The sequence below is a fragment of the Odocoileus virginianus genome, chromosome 5 (genome assembly GCF_023699985.2).
Source record: "Odocoileus virginianus isolate 20LAN1187 ecotype Illinois chromosome 5, Ovbor_1.2, whole genome shotgun sequence".
NCBI lineage: Eukaryota > Metazoa > Chordata > Mammalia > Artiodactyla > Cervidae > Odocoileus > Odocoileus virginianus.
The window spans coordinates 90,344,786-90,363,664 of NC_069678.1; the positions used below are offsets into that span (position 1 = coordinate 90,344,786).

Sequence of the window (18,879 nt, forward strand, 5' to 3'; positions counted from 1 at the left end):
CACTCCAGTATTCTTACCTGGAGAGTCCCCATGGACAGAGGAGCCTGGCGGGCTACAGTCCATGGGGTCACAAGAGTCGGACACCACTGAGTGACTAAGCACAAGTCCCTCATGTGCCAATGCTGCTAGTCTGGGAGCCACACTTTGAGAACCGCTGCCTTGTAGGGCTTCCCAGGTGGTGCTAGTCGTAAAGAACCCGCCTGCCAGTGCAGGAGATCTAAGAGACGTGGGTTCGATCCCTGGGTCAGGAAGATCCCCTGGAGGAGGGCATGGCAACCCACTCCAGTATTCTTGCCTGGAGAATCCCATGAACAGAGGAGCCTGGCGGGCTACAGTCCCTGGGGTTGCATAGAGTCGGACCTGACTGAAGCGACTCAGCATAGCACAGCCTCATAGGGCGGGGGGTCAGAATACAGGACACTTGATGAGTCTTAAGCAGGAGGAGAGACACTCCTTCATTGTGACAGGAAGGAAGGAATGAGTGGATGTAGATGTGGCTAAGGTAGACTGTTGGTTCGAGGGAAGGAAATTGTGGTAGTTCTAATCTCATTCTTGTTTTTTCCTGAAGTAGAATAAATCATTTATTGACAGTAGAAGCAGGGGTAAGTGGAATGGGGATGGGTGGGTAGTAGGCAGGAGAGTGAGAGATCCGGAGAGAGTGGTAAAGGTCTGAAATGACCATTGATCAGGATCGGAGATGGTAAACAAGGTAAGGAAATAGAAAGATTGCTGGGTAGCCTTGAAGATGGAGAACATGAATTTACAATTATAGTCATGTGATTCTCCCCAGGACCTCTCAGCAGCCCTGTCAAGGAAAGGTTGATGGTTTGATTCATCCAAGATTAGAACTTTGCCAGTTTTGTATGGAAGGAAATGGAGGCATGGAAAGTCAAGAGAGTGGATAAAAGAGATATAAGAAGAGAGACAAAGTCGGGAGGGGTTGACAGAGATTCAGTACAGGAGTCCGGCATTCAGAGACTTTGGTGATGGGAAACAGATAGGCAGAACAAGTACATGTGTGGGAAGGACATGAGGTAGTCCTGAGAATGGGGGGTGTTTGAATTTCAGCTTTCAGAGCTGTAGAAGTTATGGTGATTACAGGTCTAGGGTGAAGCTATGGAAGAGAGTTGCAGGGATAGAGCAGAGAAGAAATTTATTGATGATAAGGAGCTCAAAGAACATGTCGAATGAGTTACCCATGTAGACCTTGAGACCTTTAGTAAGGATGGTGATGATGATGATAACAGCAACAGTTAATGTTTGCTGGTAACACTTACTGTGTGTCAGGTGCTATTCTGAGCCTTTTACATGAATTAACTGTTTTATCTGTACAACAAATCCCATGACTTACTGTTACCATTTTTTATTTTATAAATGAGGAGACTCAGGAAAAGAAAGGTTAAGGCACGTGGCCAAGGCAGCATAGCTACTGTATGGTAGTACCAAAACTTGAACACAGGCGGTCTCATTCTCTCCAGAGACTGCCCTCTTACTCTGGAGGCAAGGACTTGCAGTGAAGAGGAATTTTGAGAGCCAGTTGTCAAGGCCGTCAGTAGGTAGGAGGAGTAATGAGTAAGTGGAGGGATGACAGCTGTGATGAGAGTTGAGATGTAGTGCAGCAAGACAGCAGAGAAGAGGCTTTTACAGAGAAGATGAAAGAGTGAGATTTGCAAAGGGTGTTGAGAAGGGGAGCAGATAAAGTAGCCTCCCACCTTTAATCCTGAAGTATGGGAGAATAAGTAGCCATTGTATTGCAGAGATACATGGGAAACTGCATCCTTCAAGGCGTGCAGACTTACCCTTAAGAATAGATCAGAGGGGGCCTCCCTGGTGGTCCAGTGGATAGGAATCTGTCTTGCAACTCAGGGGACACCAGTTCGATCCCTGGTCTGGGAAGATCCCGCTTGCTGCAGAGCCTCTAAGCCTATGTGCCACAACTACTGAGCCAGTGCTCCACAACAAGAGAAACCACTGCAATGAGAAGCCTGTGACCTGCAAGGAAGGATAACCCCCACTCGCTGCAACTTGAGAAAAATAAAAATATATATTATAAATAAATAAAAGATTAGGAGGTCAGAGATCACTTTATGAGCATGTGGCCTGTGCAGTCCTCACACTTAGAAAGGCCTTGTTCTTGATTTACTGTTCTGCTCTCATTATCTTGAAATTCTTAATTTTTGAACAAGTAAGCCACATTTTCATTTTGTACCAGATCCTGAAAATTTATATGTTGCCTGTCCCGCAAGAGGTATAGGGAACAAAATACGAAGGTACTGAGCATACTGGTGACTTTCTGGTTATATGGAATAGAAATTCCAGACAATTCAATGAAATTTTTGGAAGAGAAAAAGAGGTTGGGAACAGGTGTGGTGTGCTTAGTGTTTAACAACTGGGCTGTGTTCCCCCTATAAAACAAAGTCAAATCCTGAGTTGTAGACTCTGCTAGTTTATGTGGTGTAAACACTACCACCATGACCAGTTTCAAACTACAACATGAAGTCACTGAACACAACATTGGCAGAGATGAACCCAGTCAGCACACCATAGGATAACTATGATCCATAAAATTAGACCTATGGTAGATTTAGGCCTGACAGTCTACTGGAAGATGGTGAAAACTCAAACTTGGGCCTTACAGAATTCAGGTATATGGTAGGGGGAGGATCCTGAAGTTGTGTTGGCTGAGGAATTCTTTTTCTTGTTGTTCACCAGTCATAGACAGTGGCAATAAATTGCTGCTAGCCACCTGCCAATGCAGGTAGACATAAGAGATGCAGGTTCATTCCCTGGGTTAGGAAGATCCCCCTGAGGAGGGCACGGCAACCCACTCCAGTATTCTTGCCTGGAGAATGCCATGGACAGAGGAGCCTGGTGAGCCGTGGTCCATAGGGTGGCAAAGAGTCAGACACAACTGAAGCGACTTAGCATGCATGCCAGCACGGACAGGCTCTCAAGCTTATGGTCTAACATGGAGAGTGGGTGGACATGGAGGGAAGAATATTGAACTTGAACTTTGAAACCCTGGAGTGGAAGTGGGCTTTGTGCAGTGTCATACAGAGACATTACATAGTTTGGCATTACATGTTGGGAACTGTAAGCATTGTTGAAAAATGGGGAGAGGGAGGTCTTCAGATCCAGACAAGTGAAATTTGACCTAATGCCGTGCTTAGGAGTCTCATTCTCATCCCGAGGGCCATGGACAGCTCTGGTGGGGTGGTCCGGTCCCCTTGTGCATTCTGAATAGTTAACTGCTAGGCCTTCCTTTCAAAAGAGGACTTGGGAGTTCAAACTTCTGTTTAACATACTAGAGAGAGTAAGAGAACTGTGTGCACTGCAGGTCTTCTAATTAGGGAAGACTGAGTAGCAGCATTAGTTTTTAGTTTGTACCGTTTTCACTAGGGTAGGTCAAGCAAGTCTGCATCCAAAGGAGGAAGAAATTGTATGGAAAATTACTCTTGTCTCTGCCTGAAATGCGTACAGAATTGCAAAGGTCTGGGGTTGTCAGTAGCATTTTTTCATTCTTTTGAAAATATGTATATATTGCATCCAAGAGTAGATATTGTGAACTTTTAGCAATTCTAGAAGTGGAAAGGAATGCCGTGAATTTATTCACCTTTCTCAGCTTAGAGAAAGAGAAGCTTGTACTGTTGGTTTAAGTACTTTATCCTTTCTATGTCATGAACCTCTGAATTGTTGGTGGGAAGAGCATGAAAGCTTGTTGATTGGGTACAGGAACATTTGCAGTACAAGGAGTTCAGTCACTGGCAATTAACTGCTGCCAATCCTGCTTTCTGAAAGGAGAGTGTTCTCTTTGAGCCCCGTATCCCCACATGTATGCTTTGACTTCAGAAGATCTGAGGTGCTGATTTGTAGTCAATATTACACCTTTTCAACCCCTACAAGCAAGTGACTTTCTGTAGAAAACATGACTGAGAAGGATAAATGAGCCAAGCCCTTGGACACTTCTCTGCTGCCTTTGATCACCAAGGAAAACTCGTGCTGACTCTACAGAAAGTCGGAACTTACCTCTTCCCATAAGATAGAGGCGTGGGGTGTGAGCAGCAGCAGCAGCAAAGAGCCTTGCATAACCAAGGACAGAAACCCAAGCAGTTTTGTTTCCCTCATCTGTACTTTTGGTTTGGTTTGGTTTGTTTTTCAGGGTTTTCCACTTGGTTGCTTTCTCGTAGTTTTTGTTTTTAAATCTTTCCTTTAATCCTTTAGACTTGTGAAGTTTTTACCAAGGGTTCTTTTGTTCTTCTGGTTATTATTTCCTGACACATTTGGAATCTCTGAGGACCTAGTTTTCTCCAGCTCCTCATTCTCAGTTATCTGAGCAGCAGACACCAAAATTTTTATTAGCCCCAGGTTCCCTTCCAGCCCTTTGGCCTGGACCAGGGTTGTGGGTTTCTCACATCTTAGTGGCCTAGACCCTTCCCGCATTGTCTGTGTGTATATGTTCACTGAACACGTCCTCAGACAGCCCGCGTCCTCCACCTCTGTAATCTTGCCTGAGTGGCTTGTTGCGTTGAGAGAAACACCGGGCAGCCTGTTTCTTTGCTGTGAGCATCCAAGACTCCCTCCTAGGGCCTCCCCGGTGGCTCAGTGGTAAAGACCCTGCCTGCCGGTGCAGGAGACACAGTTCAGTCCCTGGTCCAGGAAGATCCCACCTGTTGAGGAGCAGCTAAGCCCACGCACCCCAACTACTGAGCCCGTGCTCTAGAGCCTGGGAGCGGCAACTGCTGAGCCCCCGTGCGCAACCACTGAAGCCTGTGCATCCTAGAGCCTGTGCCGCGCAACAGGAGACGCCGCGCGGCAACAAAGACCCGCACAGCCCCGAATAAATGCATCAGACTATCTGTTAAAAATCCCTGTTACTGTACTTTTCCTTTTTAAAGGTATCAGTGCCTGAACCATAATACCTCTTCCTTATTCTTTCCTCCACTGTAACTGCACCCTTTCTCCTCTAATCCGAGTTCTGGTTCTTTTATCTGATTATCTGTTGTTTTTTTTTAGTTGAAGTATGGTTGATTTATTGTGTTAGCTTCAGATGTACAGCAAAGGGAATTGGTTACGCCTATGTATAGATACATACTTCAAAGATTCTTTTCCATTACAGTTTACTATAAGATGCTGAATACAGTTCCCTGTGTTATGCAGTGAGTCCTTGTTGTTTATCTCTTTTACACATGGTAGTATGCTTCTGTTAATCCCATACTCCAAACTTATCCTCCCCACCCCCCCCTTGCCACTTTCCCCTTTGGTAACCATAAATTTGTTTTCTATGTCTGTGAGTCAGTTTCTATTTTGTAAATAAGTTCATTTTCACTTTTTTTTTTTGATTCCACATTTGAATGATACAATATTTGTTTTTCTGCGTCTGACTTACTTTACATAGTATAATAATATCTAGGTTTCATCCATGTTGCTGCATATGGCATTGTTTCATTCTTTTTTATGGCTGAGTAATATTCCATTGCTTTCCCAGTGGTAAAGAATCCACTGCCAATGCAGGAGCTGCAGGAGACACATGGGTTCAATCCCTGGGTTGGGAAGATCCCCTGGAGTAGGAAATGGCAACCCACTTCAGTATTCTTGCCAGAATAATCCCATGGACAGAGGAGCCTGGTGGACTACAATCCGTGGGACTGCAAAGAGTTGGACATCACTGAGCACACATGTATGCATGCAATATTCCATTGTGTGCGTGTCTATGTATATGTATATATTTACACACCACATCTTTATCCATTCATCTGTTGTTTCCATGTCTGGGCTGCTGTGAACAGTACTGCTATGAGCAGTTGGGGTGCATGTATCTTTTCAATTAGAGCTTTTGTCTTTTCTAGATATATGGTATGTATATGGATACATATATTTCTGGATACATGATCCTGGATCATATGGTGACTCTCTTTTTAGTTTTTAGAGGTTTTTTGAGGCTGCACCAGCTTACATTCTCACCAGCAATGTCGGAAGGTTTCCTTTTCTCCATACCCTCACAGGATTTTTTATTTTAAACTTTTTGATTATATCTATTTTGACTGTTGTGAAATGGTACCTTATTGCAGTTTTGATTTGCATTTTTCTAACAATTGACTATGTGGAGCATCTTTTCATGTGCCTGTTGGCCATCTGTATCTTCTTTAGAAAAACGCCTATTTAGGTCTTCTGTCCATTTTTTGATTGGGTTGTTTGTTTTTTCGATATTTAGCTGTATAAACTGTTCATGCATTTTGGAGATTAATCTCTTGTCAGTGGCTTCATTTGCAAGTATTTTCTCCCATTCTGTGGGTTGTCTTTTTGTTTTGTTTATGGTTTCCTTTGCTGTGCAAAAGCTTTTAAGTTTAATTCGTAGTATTTTTATTACTCTAGGAGGTGGATCAAAAAAGATCTTGCTGAGATTTATGTTAGAATGTTCTGCCTATACTTTCCTTTAAGAGTTTTATAGTATCCGGTCTTATATGATGTGATTTTTAAATGGAATTTTTTATACTTTCTGATATTTCACTATTAGTATAAGGAAATGCAACAGATTTCTACACATTCTATATATCTTATATCCTGCTACCTTGCTGAATTCAGTCATCAGTTCTAACAGTTTTTGTGTGGAGTCTTTGTAGTTTTCTCAGTGTATAGAGAGAGTATCATATCCTCTGCATACAGTGATAATTTTACTTCTTCCCTACTAATATGGATACGTTTTCTTTCTTTTTCTTGTCTGATTGCTGTGACTAGAACTTTCAATACTATTAGAAGTTCTTGTCTTTTTACAGAATTTATTGGGAAGGCTTTCAGCTTTCTACTGTTAAGTATTGGGTTGGCTGTGGGTTTGTCATAAGTGGCTTTTATTATGTTAAGATATATTTTCTTTATATCTGCTTTGGTAAGAGTTTCTTTTATCATGAATGGATGTTGAATCTTATCAAATGCTTTTTCTGCATCTATTGAGATGATCATGTGGTTTTGGTCTTTGGTTGATGTGATTATCTGCTTTTTTACTGTCTGAAATAAATTTGAAAATGTGTTTGTTGACTACTTTGTAAGTTAACTTATGAAGCAAGAAGTAAAGAGAGTTTTGTTGTGGCTCCATTATCAGCCTTTTGCTAATTGGCCAAACTTGAGCCATGGGGAAAACAGTCTCAAAACCAGCCGTATCTTAGTTAACACTCCTGTCATCCCTCCCCATTTCTCCTTTCATGAATGGTCTTAGTTTCTCAAGGAGATTTTGAGAGACATAACTTTGTAACTGACTATTACAAAGATAAACCCTGCCATGTTCTGATCTCAGCTTTTGCTGAGAATTGGGTTGGGATGTGTCATTCAGCCCCCCCGGCTTTGCTGCTGAGAGATATCTTTCCTCTGGTAGGAGTTTTGTTAGTGACAGTGGTAGTTTTTGTTTTAATATAGTTGTGTCTCAACTAAAAATGTGTTGAGGGCTGAGTTTTTGTGAGCCACTCCTTAATATTTAGTAGACATTAGTGTAGCATGTGTCTTATGAAGGAGAGCTCCCATCTGGACAGTGGTGATGCTACCTGGATACGTATCAACATGCCACGTATACCCTGCAGGCTCCTGCTCAAAACAGTTCCGTTTTGCTTATGATGGAGGAAATTTTTTGTCATTTTGAATCATGATATTAATCAGTGGGTCTGGCTTGCTCTGTGTGTAGAAGGTAGGCCCAGAGTAGAGGTAGGGAAGAAGGAAGATGGGGGAAGAGGGAGAAGGGGGAGAGAAATGAAGGGATGGAGAAAAAGAGTATGAATAGAAACCTTTCATCATTCTGAATAAAACTTCCTCGAAGAAACAGGTGTTGGCATCAGGAGCGTGATTTATGCAGTTGGGTTAGTTTTTATGATTTCTGTCGAATGCCAGAAAAAATTGTCCCAAGGGAATTCTACTCAAGTCTCCCTGACCCTATATCATCCCTAAAAATCTTTTAGTATTACTTCATAGTTTTCTGAAGTAAAATAATTTGTTCCATAGCTCCTTTTTCTGTTTCTTTAAAAATAAACAAATAATAATAATGATAATAAACTGCTTCTTTAAAAATAAAAATCTGCCTGCCTTACTTAGAAATATTCCTATGCTTCTACTTCTGGGAATCCATTCTAAATCAGTAATTCCTAGATAAAGAAAGAGCTTCACACTCAATGGTGAGATAGTATTTATTTAATAAAAAAGTGGAAGCAGTCTAATGAGGAGAAAGTGATGCTGTGCATCCATTAGTAATACATTTTTGGCTGGATGAATGACTCTTCTGGTACTGCCTTCTATTTTCCACTCCAACCACACTGAATAGAGTCTTTGGTCTTTTGTGGACACCATGCTACTGAAGTGAGCATGACACCATGCTTTTTAAAAACAGCTTTATTGTCATATAATTGACACATCATAAACTGTACATTCTTTTAATGGTTTATTTATTTGTTTATTGGCTATCCTGTACAACCTGTGGAGTCTTAGTTCCCTGACCAGGGATCAAACCTGTGCCCCCTACAGTGGAAGCGTGGAGTCCTGCCAACTGGGCCACCAGCGAATTCCCTAAACTCTGCGTGTTAAAGTGTATAATTTGATTATTTTTAACATATGTATATACCCATAAAATCATCACTACAAAAATAGATCATGAACACATCTGTTACTCCCAGAGTTTCCTCCTGTCTTTCCTTTCCATTCCCTCTCTTATTCTAGGCAACCACTGGTCTGCTTTAAGTTATTATAGATTTTCTAGAGTTTTAAAATACAATCATACCTTATATTCTCTTCTTTTATTGAGGTATAATTTACAGTTTTATTGAGATATAATTTACATACCATAAAGCTCACTCCTTTTAGGTGTATAATTCAGTGATTTTAGTAAATGTAGAGAGTTGTATGGCTTCCTCCATGGCTCAGTGGTAAAGAATCTGCCTGCTAATGCAAGAGACAGGTTCGATTCCTGGGTTGGAAAGATTGCCTGGAGAAGGAGATGGCAACTCAGTCCAATATTCTTGTCTGGGAAATCCCACGGACAGAGGAGCCTGGAGGCTATAGTCATGAGGTCCCAAAAAGTCGGACATAACTTAATAACTAAACCACAACAACAGAACAACAGAGAGTTGTATATCATAACCACAGCCAGTTAGCATTTCCATAGCCCCCATAACTTCCCTGGTACTCGTTTGCCCAAAATGAGCCACACTTCCCTTGTGCCTTCCCTACTCCCTCTCCCAGTCCTAAGTATCCACTGTTTCTGTAAGTTTGCCTTGTCTGGACTTTTGATACAATTGGGGCCATGCAACATGTGGTCTTTCGTGTCTCACTTTTTCACTTGGCATAATGTCTTGATGTTCATCCTTGTTGTATGTGTCAGTAGTTGGTTTCTTTCTATTACTGTACAGTGTCCCATTGTATGGACATGTCATAATTTGTTTATCTACTTGTTGATGGACATTTGGGTTTTTCCAGATTTTGGCTATAGATAAAGCTGTTAGGAACATTTGTGTGGTCTTTGTATGAACCTACCTTTAAATTTTTCTTGGGTAAATATCAGGGAGTGGAGTAGCTGGGTCATATCTTAGGTTCTATATTTAATATTTTAAGAAATTACCAAATTATTTCCCAAATAGTTGTACCATTTTACATTCCTATTAGTAATGTATGAAAGTTCTCAATCCTCTGCATTCTCACCATCACTTGGTATGAGTCTTTTTCATTTTAGATATGGTAATAGATGTAATAGTATCTCATTATGGTTTTGTTTGCATTTCCCTAATTACTAATGGTGATGAACATCTTTTCATGTTCATCTTTTCTTATTTGCTATCCATATGTTTTTGGTAAAGTGTTCATGTTTTCCCCCATTAAAAAAATTGGATTGTTTTCATATGTGTGTATACACACACACACACACACACACACACACATATTTTGCATATAAGTAATTTATCAGATACGTGTTTTACAAATATTTTCTCAGTCTCTGGCTTGCTTTTCATTCTGTAAGCTGTGTTTTTAAAAAATTTTTTGATTGAGGTATCTGTGGACTGAGGAGCCTAGCCATTTTTTCACTGGATCATGCTTTTGATCTTCTATCTAAGAAAGGTTTCTCCTAAGTTTTCTTCCAAAAGTTCTGTAGTTTTAGATTTTAAATTTAGGACTGGAAAAGGATAGGAAATGCTTTCCTTCCCTCCTTTTGATCAGTCTGGATAGATTTTCTTGAAGATAATCCTTGGTTTCATTTCTTTTTCTCTATTGCTTTCTCTTGTCTCTCATTGATTTTTGTTCTAATTTTTATCATTTCATTTCATTTTGTTCTAATTTTTTATTATTTCATGGCTGTTTAATTTGGATTTCATTTGCTCTTTTTTTCGAGTTTTTTTAAGGTGTAATCTGAAGTTGTTTATTTGAGACTTGCTTCTTTTTAATGTGGACATTTTCGTGCTATAAGTTTCCCTCTAAGTACAGTTTTAGTCACATCCTACAGATTTTGGTATTTGTGTTTACAGTTTCATTCAGTTGAGAATACTTTTAAATTTCCATTTTGCTTATTCCTTTGACTTTTGGATTATCTAGAAGTGTATTATGTAGTTCCCAAATGTTTGGGGGGTTTTCCAGATATTGTTGTACTGTTGCTTGTAATTTAGTGCTGTTGTAGCCAGCGAACGCTGTATGACTTAAATCTTTTTAAATTTGTTAAGACTCTGTTTCAATGCTGAGAATACAGTCTATCTTGGTAAATGTTCCAAGTGTACTTGAAATGAGTATGTAATACTGCTGTTAGTGTTGGGCAAGTTTTATATAAATGTCAGATCAGTTTGGTTAGTGTGGTTCAGATCTCCTGTATCCTTATTTTCTATTAATTTCTATCAATTATTTAGATAATGAAATATCACACTCTATTTTGTAGATATATTTGTTTCTCCTAGTGTTAGATTAGCTTCTTGTACTTTGAAGTTCTGTTATAGATAAATAAATGTTTAGGATTATTGTGTCTTCTTGATGAACTGACCTTTATCATGGTAACATTTATCCTCTTTATCTCTGTTAGTATTCTTTCCTCTTCTTTTTTTTTTTTTGTATAGTTCTCCTGTGTATTCTTGCCTCCTCTTCTTAATATCTTCTGCTTCTGTTAGGTCCATAGTATTTCTGCCCTTTACTGTGCTCATCTTTGCATGAAATATTCCTTTGGTATCATTAATTTTCTTGAAGAGATCTCTAGTCTTTCCCACTCTGTTGTTTTCCTCTATTTCTTTTCATTGATCACTGAGGAAGGCTTTCTTATCTCTCCTTGCTATTCTTTGGAACTCTGCATTCAAGTGGGTATATCTTTCCTTTTCTCCTTTGCCTTTCGCTTCTCTTCTTTTCACAGCTATTTGTAAGGCCTCCTCAGACAACCATTTTGCCTTTTTGCTTTTCTTTTCCTTGGGGATGGTCTTGATCCTTGCGTCCTGTACAATGTCATGAACCTCTGTCCATAGTTCTTCAGGTACTCTGTCTATCGCATCTAATCCTTCGACTTTGTCACTTTCACTGTATAATCTTAAGGGATTTCATTTAGGTCATACCTGAATGGTCTAGTGGTTTTCCCTACTTTCTTCAATTTAAGTCTGAATTTGGCAGGAAGGAGTTCATGATCTGAGCCATAGTCAGCTCCCGGTCTTGTTTTTGCTGACCGTATAGAACTTCTCCATCTTTGGCTGCAAAGGATATAATCAATCTAATTTTGGTATTGATCATCTGGTGACATCCATGTGTAGAGTTTTCTCTTGTGTTGTTGGAAGAGGATATTTGCTATGACCACTGCGTTCTCTTCGCAAAACTCTATTAGCCTTTGCCCTGCTTCATTCTGTACTCCAAGGCCAAATTTGCCTGTTACTCCAGGTGTTTCCTGACTTCCTACTTTTGCATTCTAGTCACCTATAATGAAAAGGACATCTTTTTTGGGTGTTAGTTCTAAAAGGTCTTGTAGGTCTTCATACAACCGTTCAACTTCAGCCTCTTCAGCGTTACTGGTTGGAGCATAGGCTTGGATTACCATGATATTGAATGGTTTGCCTTGGAAACAAACAGAGATCATTCTGTCATTTTTGAGATTGCATCCAAGTACTACATTTCAGACTCTTTTGTTGACCATGATGGCTACTCCATTTCTTCTAAGGGATTCCTGCCCACAGTAGTAGATACAATGGTCATCTGAGTTAAATTCACCCATTCCAGTCCATCTTAGTTCGCTGATTCCTAGACTTTTCATGTTCACTCTTGCCATCTCCTGTTTGACCACTTCCAATTTGCCTTGATTCATGGACCAGGTTCCTATGCAGTATTGCTCTTTACAGCATTGGACCTTGCTTCTATCACCAGTCACATCCACAACTGGGTGTTGTTTTTGCTTTAGCTCCATCCCTTCATTCTTTCTGGAGATATTTCTCCACTGACCTCCAGTAGCATATTGGGCATCTACCGACCTAGGGATTTCATCTTTCAGTGTCCTGTCTTTTTGCCTTTTCGTACTGTTCATGGGGTTCTCAAGGCAAGAATATTGAAGTGTTTTGCCATTCCCTTCTCCAGTGGACCACATTCTGTCAGACCTCTCCACCATGACCCTTCTGTCTTGGGTGGCTCCACACAGCATGGCTTAGTTTCATTGAGTTAGACAAGACTGTGGTCCGTGTGGTCAGATTGGCTAGTTTCCTGCGATTATGGTTTCAGGGTGTCTGCCCTCTGATGCCCTCTCACAACACCTACCGTCTTACTTGGGTTTCTCTTACCTTGGACAAGGGGTATCTCCTCACGGCTGCCCCTCCGCCCCTCAGATTGGTTAGTTTCCTGTGATTGTGATTTTCAGTCTGTCTGCCTATTGATGGAGAAGGTTAAGAGACTTATGGAAGCTTCCACCATAGTTTGGCCCCAGGTAAGTAACAGAGAGGGAACACAGCTCCACCCATCAACTGAAAATTGGATTAAAGATTTACTGAGCATGGCCCCGCCCATCAGAACAGTCCCAGTTTCCCCCTCAGTCAGTCTCTCCCAACAGGAAGCTGCTGGGCTACAGTCCATGGGTTGCAAAAGTCAGATATGACTGAGTGACGCACTTAACTGATTCTTATAATTAAGCATATATGTAATTAGCAATAAATATTTATAAGTATTTACTCAAGGTAAATTAAACCGTGTTTACAGAGACGTTTGTATTCTAACATTTATAGCAGCTTTATTTATGAGAGCTGAGAACTGAAAACAAATCTGCATCAGTGGATGAATGGGTAACAGATTTTGGTATTATCTCTGTAAAGGTAGACTGTGTGTCTGTGTGTGTTGTGTGCATGTGCACGCACGCATGCGCTCAGTTGAGTCTGACTCTTTGTGACCCTGTGGACTGTAGTCTGCCAGGCTCTTCCGTCCATGAAATTTTCCAGGCAAGAATCCTGGAATGGTTGCCATCTCCTATTCCAAGGGATCTTCCTGATCCAAGGATTGAACCCTTGTCTCTTGCATCTCCTGCGTTAGCAGGTGAATTCTTTACCACTGTGCCACCTGGGAAGCCCATAATGGTATGTTACTTGGTAATAAAAAAGAGTGAATATGATATGATATGAGTCTTAAAAATGTTATGTTGAGGGGAAGCAGCCAGAAACAAAAATAGTTTGTATGTGATTCCTTTTATATGAAATTTCAAAAAAGCCCAAACTAGTTAATGGTGACAGAAACAAATCTGTGGTTGTCTGAGCCTAGAGATGGAGGCAGGAATTTACTGCAAAGGGCATGAACCCGCTTTTTAAAAAAAATTTGGTTGACATAAAATATTATGTTAGTTTCAGGGAGACCTGGGTTTAATCCGTGGTTTCGGAAGATCCCCTGGAGGAAGGCATGGCAACCCACCTTACCTGGAGAATCCCATGGACAGAGGACTCTGGGCGGCTGTGGTCCGTGGGGTCGCAGTGACTGAATAATTAAACACACTCACAGTCTCCTTTAGTGTGGCCCTTGACTGTCTTTCCAGCTTACCTTCTGTTACAACACCCGGCCTCTCACTTTGCTTATGACCCTTGTTTCCCAACACTAGCCATGTTAATCTCATTTCTTTTGGCTATATGCCTCTCTTCCTCCAGCCTCTTGTCTAGTTTACCCTTTAAAACTCACCTCAGGACTCTGCCTCCAGAAAGTCTTCATTTATTTATTAAATTATCCTTCTTCACATGGTTCCTCTCCAAGAAAGAGAAGTACTCTGATGGTGTTTCTTTGGTTCAGTCATAGCTCTTAAAGGTACAGTTACCATTTTGGCTTGTGTTTCTAGTCCTTTCTCCCCTACTAGATTGTGTACTTGTTGAGCACAGTGATTATATTTTATTTATGCTTTGGATCCACAGGCCTGCTTTATAATAAGCGCTTAATAACTTGCTGAAGGATTGAATATAAATGTTAAGTGAGAAAAGGAGATAAAAGGGCACATGGAGCGATTATTACTGCTTTGTTTTAAGCAACACTTTTTGCACAGAAAGCAAAATACTGGGAAGATTTATATCAACATTTTTTAATACCAATTTGGGTGGTAAGATTAATTTCTTTAGTAGTTTTGGCAGTTTTGAATATTTCAAAAAAACATTTAACTTGCAGTTATTTCATGAGACATTATCTTAAAAACTGACTGTATAACTTTTGCCTATTCAAATGAATTTTTGCATTTCTCTAGGTCCACAGCACAGACACAATTTTTAATCCGTTAACCACAGACCTGAGTGTGAAGATTCCTGGTTGGTCAGATGTATCAGTTCAACGTGAGGCATCAGAGGATCCCGGTGCTACTCCTAGCATTCAGCAAGTAAAAAGCCCTGAGAAAGTCCAGATTGCTCACCCTCTGCCAGTGGCTCCCTCCTACAGTTATGCCACCCCTACCCCCGAGGCCTCTTTCCAGAGCAGCTCCACACCACACCCAGGTGAGCTCTTTGTTTCTCTCCTTGGAGATAGGATGGGGAAATAGAGATTTTGATCAAAGTGTTCCCTTTTAGTGGGAAGAAAGGAAGGACAGAGGCATGACTTTTATTAATAAATACTGTAGATTAAAGAAATAATCCTATTAGTATCCCTGTAATTATAGTACATGGTCTCTCAATCGTTTTTTCAGTAAGCTCCAACCTATGGGAATTTATGAGGCTCTTTCTAGAGTAGAATTCCACTGCCTAGACTCAGTTAAATAATGATCAGGGAACCAAGCAGAGACTACTGGGAAGAAAGTTGGAACTGTACAACTATTTGCCTTCTGAATGGCTGATTATAGGTCAGAACATTTGTGTCTCTGATTTTGAGAGCATCTTTATTTTCTTTTTAAAAATGCTTATTTAGGCCATACCACGTGGCTTCTGGGATCTTACTTCCCTGACCAGGGATCATACTTGGGCCTCAGCAGTGAAAGTGCTAAGTCCTAACCAGTGGACTGCCAGAAAATTCTGCATCTTTATTTTGAAAGCAGCTCATAGAAGGGAGATTTACACAGAGCGTTCCTTTAGCACAGGTCTGCTTTGTAAATTCGTTTTAAGATACTAGGAGGAAATGGTTAATCCAGGAAACTAAGTTGATCTTTATCTCCTGGAAAAGTCAACAGGGTGAAGCAAAGCCAGTGAAAATGAATTTTTTTGCCAGTTTTTAATTTCCTAAGGTTTCCTTTGGTGCTAATATAATGTGAAATCTAGGGTTTCAGTCCTGCAGCATTAAAATAATTTTTGTATTCAGGCAGGATGGTTGTGATTTTTGGTATAATTGTGAAAGATTTGGGCTGTGCTGTATTTTTGTCCATTACACTTTTTCTGAGTATAGTGGTTTCTTTATTTTCTTTTTTCCTCTTTTAAAAATTGCTTTAGCAGTTCTTATTCCACATCCTGGGGTGTCTAAATGCCATAGTTTCCATAATGGATGGTTTCATTTCTCCCCAAGTGCAGTATTCCCAAGCAGACAGATAAATCTCAAATTTCATATTTTGTAGGAAACCCTTTTCACCTCCCAGTCTTGGAATATGGATGAACCAGCCAATTGTTTGTTTTAAGCTCTCTTAGTTCTTGGGTCTCATCCAAATGAACAATTACTGTTAGAGATATAAGATTTGTATAATCAGTGGTTCTCAAAAGCCTGTGGACATTTTTGAATGTTTCAACTGTGGAGGAGGAGTGCTGCTGACATCTAGTTGGTCGGTAGTGACTCGGTATACTGCTGAGCACCTTACAGGATGCAGGATCCCCTTCACCCTCAGCACACACACACACATAATTGGTCCAGAATGTCATAGTTGAGAAACTTTGACATGTATGAAGTAGCTGGTGAATAGCAGAAAGATAGTATTTAATTATTAGCTGATGTGGATGTTCCAAATGCAGAAGTAGTTCAGGAAGTAGATCAGTTTGAACTGAAATGGTCTGGAAAGATTTTTTTGGAAAGAAGACTGGCTTTTAAGCCAGAAACAAAGTGCTGTACTTACAATAAAGTAAGAATACACCCCAGTTGAAGGAAATAGTTTTAGCAAAGTCCCCTAGCGTAGACCATGGTTTCTGTGGAGCCCAAGAGGGAAAATGAATATAGCTGGAGGCAGAATCAGGGGTAGGAAGGATGAGACAATGTAAACCAGTGATGATGGATCTCTATGTCAGATTAGGAGTTTGGACTGAAGCATAAAGTATGAGTGGGGGTCTTAAGTAGAAGAGTAAAATGGTGGGTGAGTATTTTAGAAAAATTTTGGCAATAGGTGTTTTAGGAAGACAGAATGGATTAGAATGGGGAGAGGTAGCAGAGGAAAGACTAAGATTCTTGAAATTATCTAAGTCTATGGTTATATCGGTTGAAATGGAAAGAAAATTAAGGCTGGCCCTGTGGTCAACATTTCATTGAGGAATTTTATGTATTTTATCAACATAAAGATATGAAACAGAGCTAAACTCTGTTTACTGAATTCTGTGAAAAGTACTATATAATGGAGGGCTTAGGGAAAGACCATAGTTAAAATACAGTAGAGAAAAACTCAGAGAGAAAGGAAGAAAGTGGAATAATACGGTATCAATAACCAAGAGTTTTTTAAGATGAAGTCAGCAGTATTAGATGCTACCGAGGTGAAGGTTGAGGGTTGAGAAACAGCTATTAGATTTGCTAAAAGCACTTTGTTGATGACCTCTGAAGATCCTTTTCAGTGGAAAAGTGGGGTAGAGTCACATTTCAAGGGACTCGAGAGTTGGTAAATTATGAAGAAATGAAGACAGTAGCTGAAAATTATTTATAGAAGAAATTTAACTATGAAAGAAAGGAGAGAAATAAGATAGTCTGGACCTAATTTCTTCTCTCTTGTGTATTGACTTCCTTTCCAGTTATAAAGGAATTGGTGGTGTCTGCTGGAAACAGTGTTCAGATTACATTACCTAAGAATGAAGTTCAGTTAAATGCATTTGTTCTTCCAGAACCAGATGCAGGTAAAACATCCACTAAATTTGTATAGTGTTTTCATTTATAATGATATCTACATACAATTTATTTGTTCTAAAAGTCCTATGAGATTAGGATATAGCTTGCACATGCACAAATATTTATATGATATGAGGCAGTTTAATGTTTGAGATCATAGGCTTTGATATCAAGGCTGGATTCAAATCATAGCTCAGTCAGTCATTGTTGTTCAGTCTCCAAGTTGCATCTGACTCTCTGTGACCCCATGGACTGCAGCATGCCAGGCCTCCCTGTCCCTCACCATCTCGTGAAGTTTGCCCAAGTTCATGTCCATTGAATCGGTGATGCCATACAACCATTTCATCCTCTGTTGCCCTCTTCTGCCTTCAGTCTTTCCCAGCATCAGATTCTCTCTAAGGAGTCGGCTGTTTGCATCAGGTGGCCTAAGTATTGGAGCTTCAGCATCAGTCCTTCCAATGAGTATTAAGGGCTAATTTCCTTTATGATTGACTGGTTTGATCTCCTTGCTGTCCAAGGGACTCTCAAGAGTTCTCCAGCACCACAGGTCAAAAGCATCAATTCTTCAGCTTTCTGCCTTCTTTATGGTCCATCTCTCAGATCTGTACATGACTACTGGAAAGACCGTACCCCTGACTATACGGACCTTTGTTGGCAAAGTGATATCTTTGCTTTTTAATACACTGTCTAGGTTTGTCATAGCTTTCCTGCCAAGAAGCAGTCGTCTTCTAATTTCATGGCTGCAGTCACCATTTGCAGTGATTTTAGAGGCCAAGAAGAGAAAATCTGTCACTGCTTCCATCTTTTCACTTTCTGTTTGCCATGAAATGATGGGACAGGATGCCATGATCTTAGTTTTTTTAATTGTGAGTTTTAAGCTGGCTTTTTCACTGTCCCCTTTCATGCTCATCAAAAGGCTCTTTAGTCCCTTCTTTGCTTTCTGCCATTAGAGTGGTATCATTTGCATATCTGAGGTTGTTGATATTTCTCCTGGCGGTCTTGATTCCATCTTGTAACTCATCCAACCTGGCTTTTCTCATGATGTGCTCTGCATGTAAGTTAAATAAACCAGGTGACAATTAACAGCCTTGTCATACTCTTCTCAATTTTGAATCAGTCAGTTGTTCCATATAAGGTTCTAACTGTTGGTTCTTGACCTGCATACAGGTTTCTCAGGAGATAGGTAAGATGGTCTGGTATTCTCATCTCCTTAAGTCATTAGCTGGATGATTTTAAGCTGATTGTTTAACTTTTCTAAGTTTCCATTTCTTTCTCAGTAGAATGAAGATAGTAATCCCTACTTCATAAGGTTACTTAAGGGTAAAATGAAATGATATATAAGGTACCTATATACCTTAGTACCTAGCACATAGTGGATGCTCATTAAGTGTAAATTTTATTATATCCATTTAAAAGAGGAAGAAACTGAGACTCAAGTTACCCTGTTTATTTTGGCCAAAC

The 18,879-nt window shown here is 40.2% G+C and overlaps 1 protein-coding gene across 5 annotated transcripts in view; it reads left to right on the forward strand.

Annotated features, from left to right (window-relative positions):
- The window catches only part of KIAA0319L (KIAA0319 like), a 96,308-nt gene that overhangs the window by 40,581 nt on the left and 36,848 nt on the right, over window positions 1-18,879 (forward strand). For all 5 annotated transcript variants that reach the window (XM_020880269.2, XM_020880270.2, XM_020880268.2 and 2 more), the window contains exons 4-5: window positions 14,672-14,915; window positions 17,325-17,426. In XM_020880269.2, coding sequence (XP_020735928.2) covers window positions 14,672-14,915; window positions 17,325-17,426 — 346 coding nt within the window. The remainder of the gene's footprint in view (window positions 1-14,671; window positions 14,916-17,324; window positions 17,427-18,879) is intronic.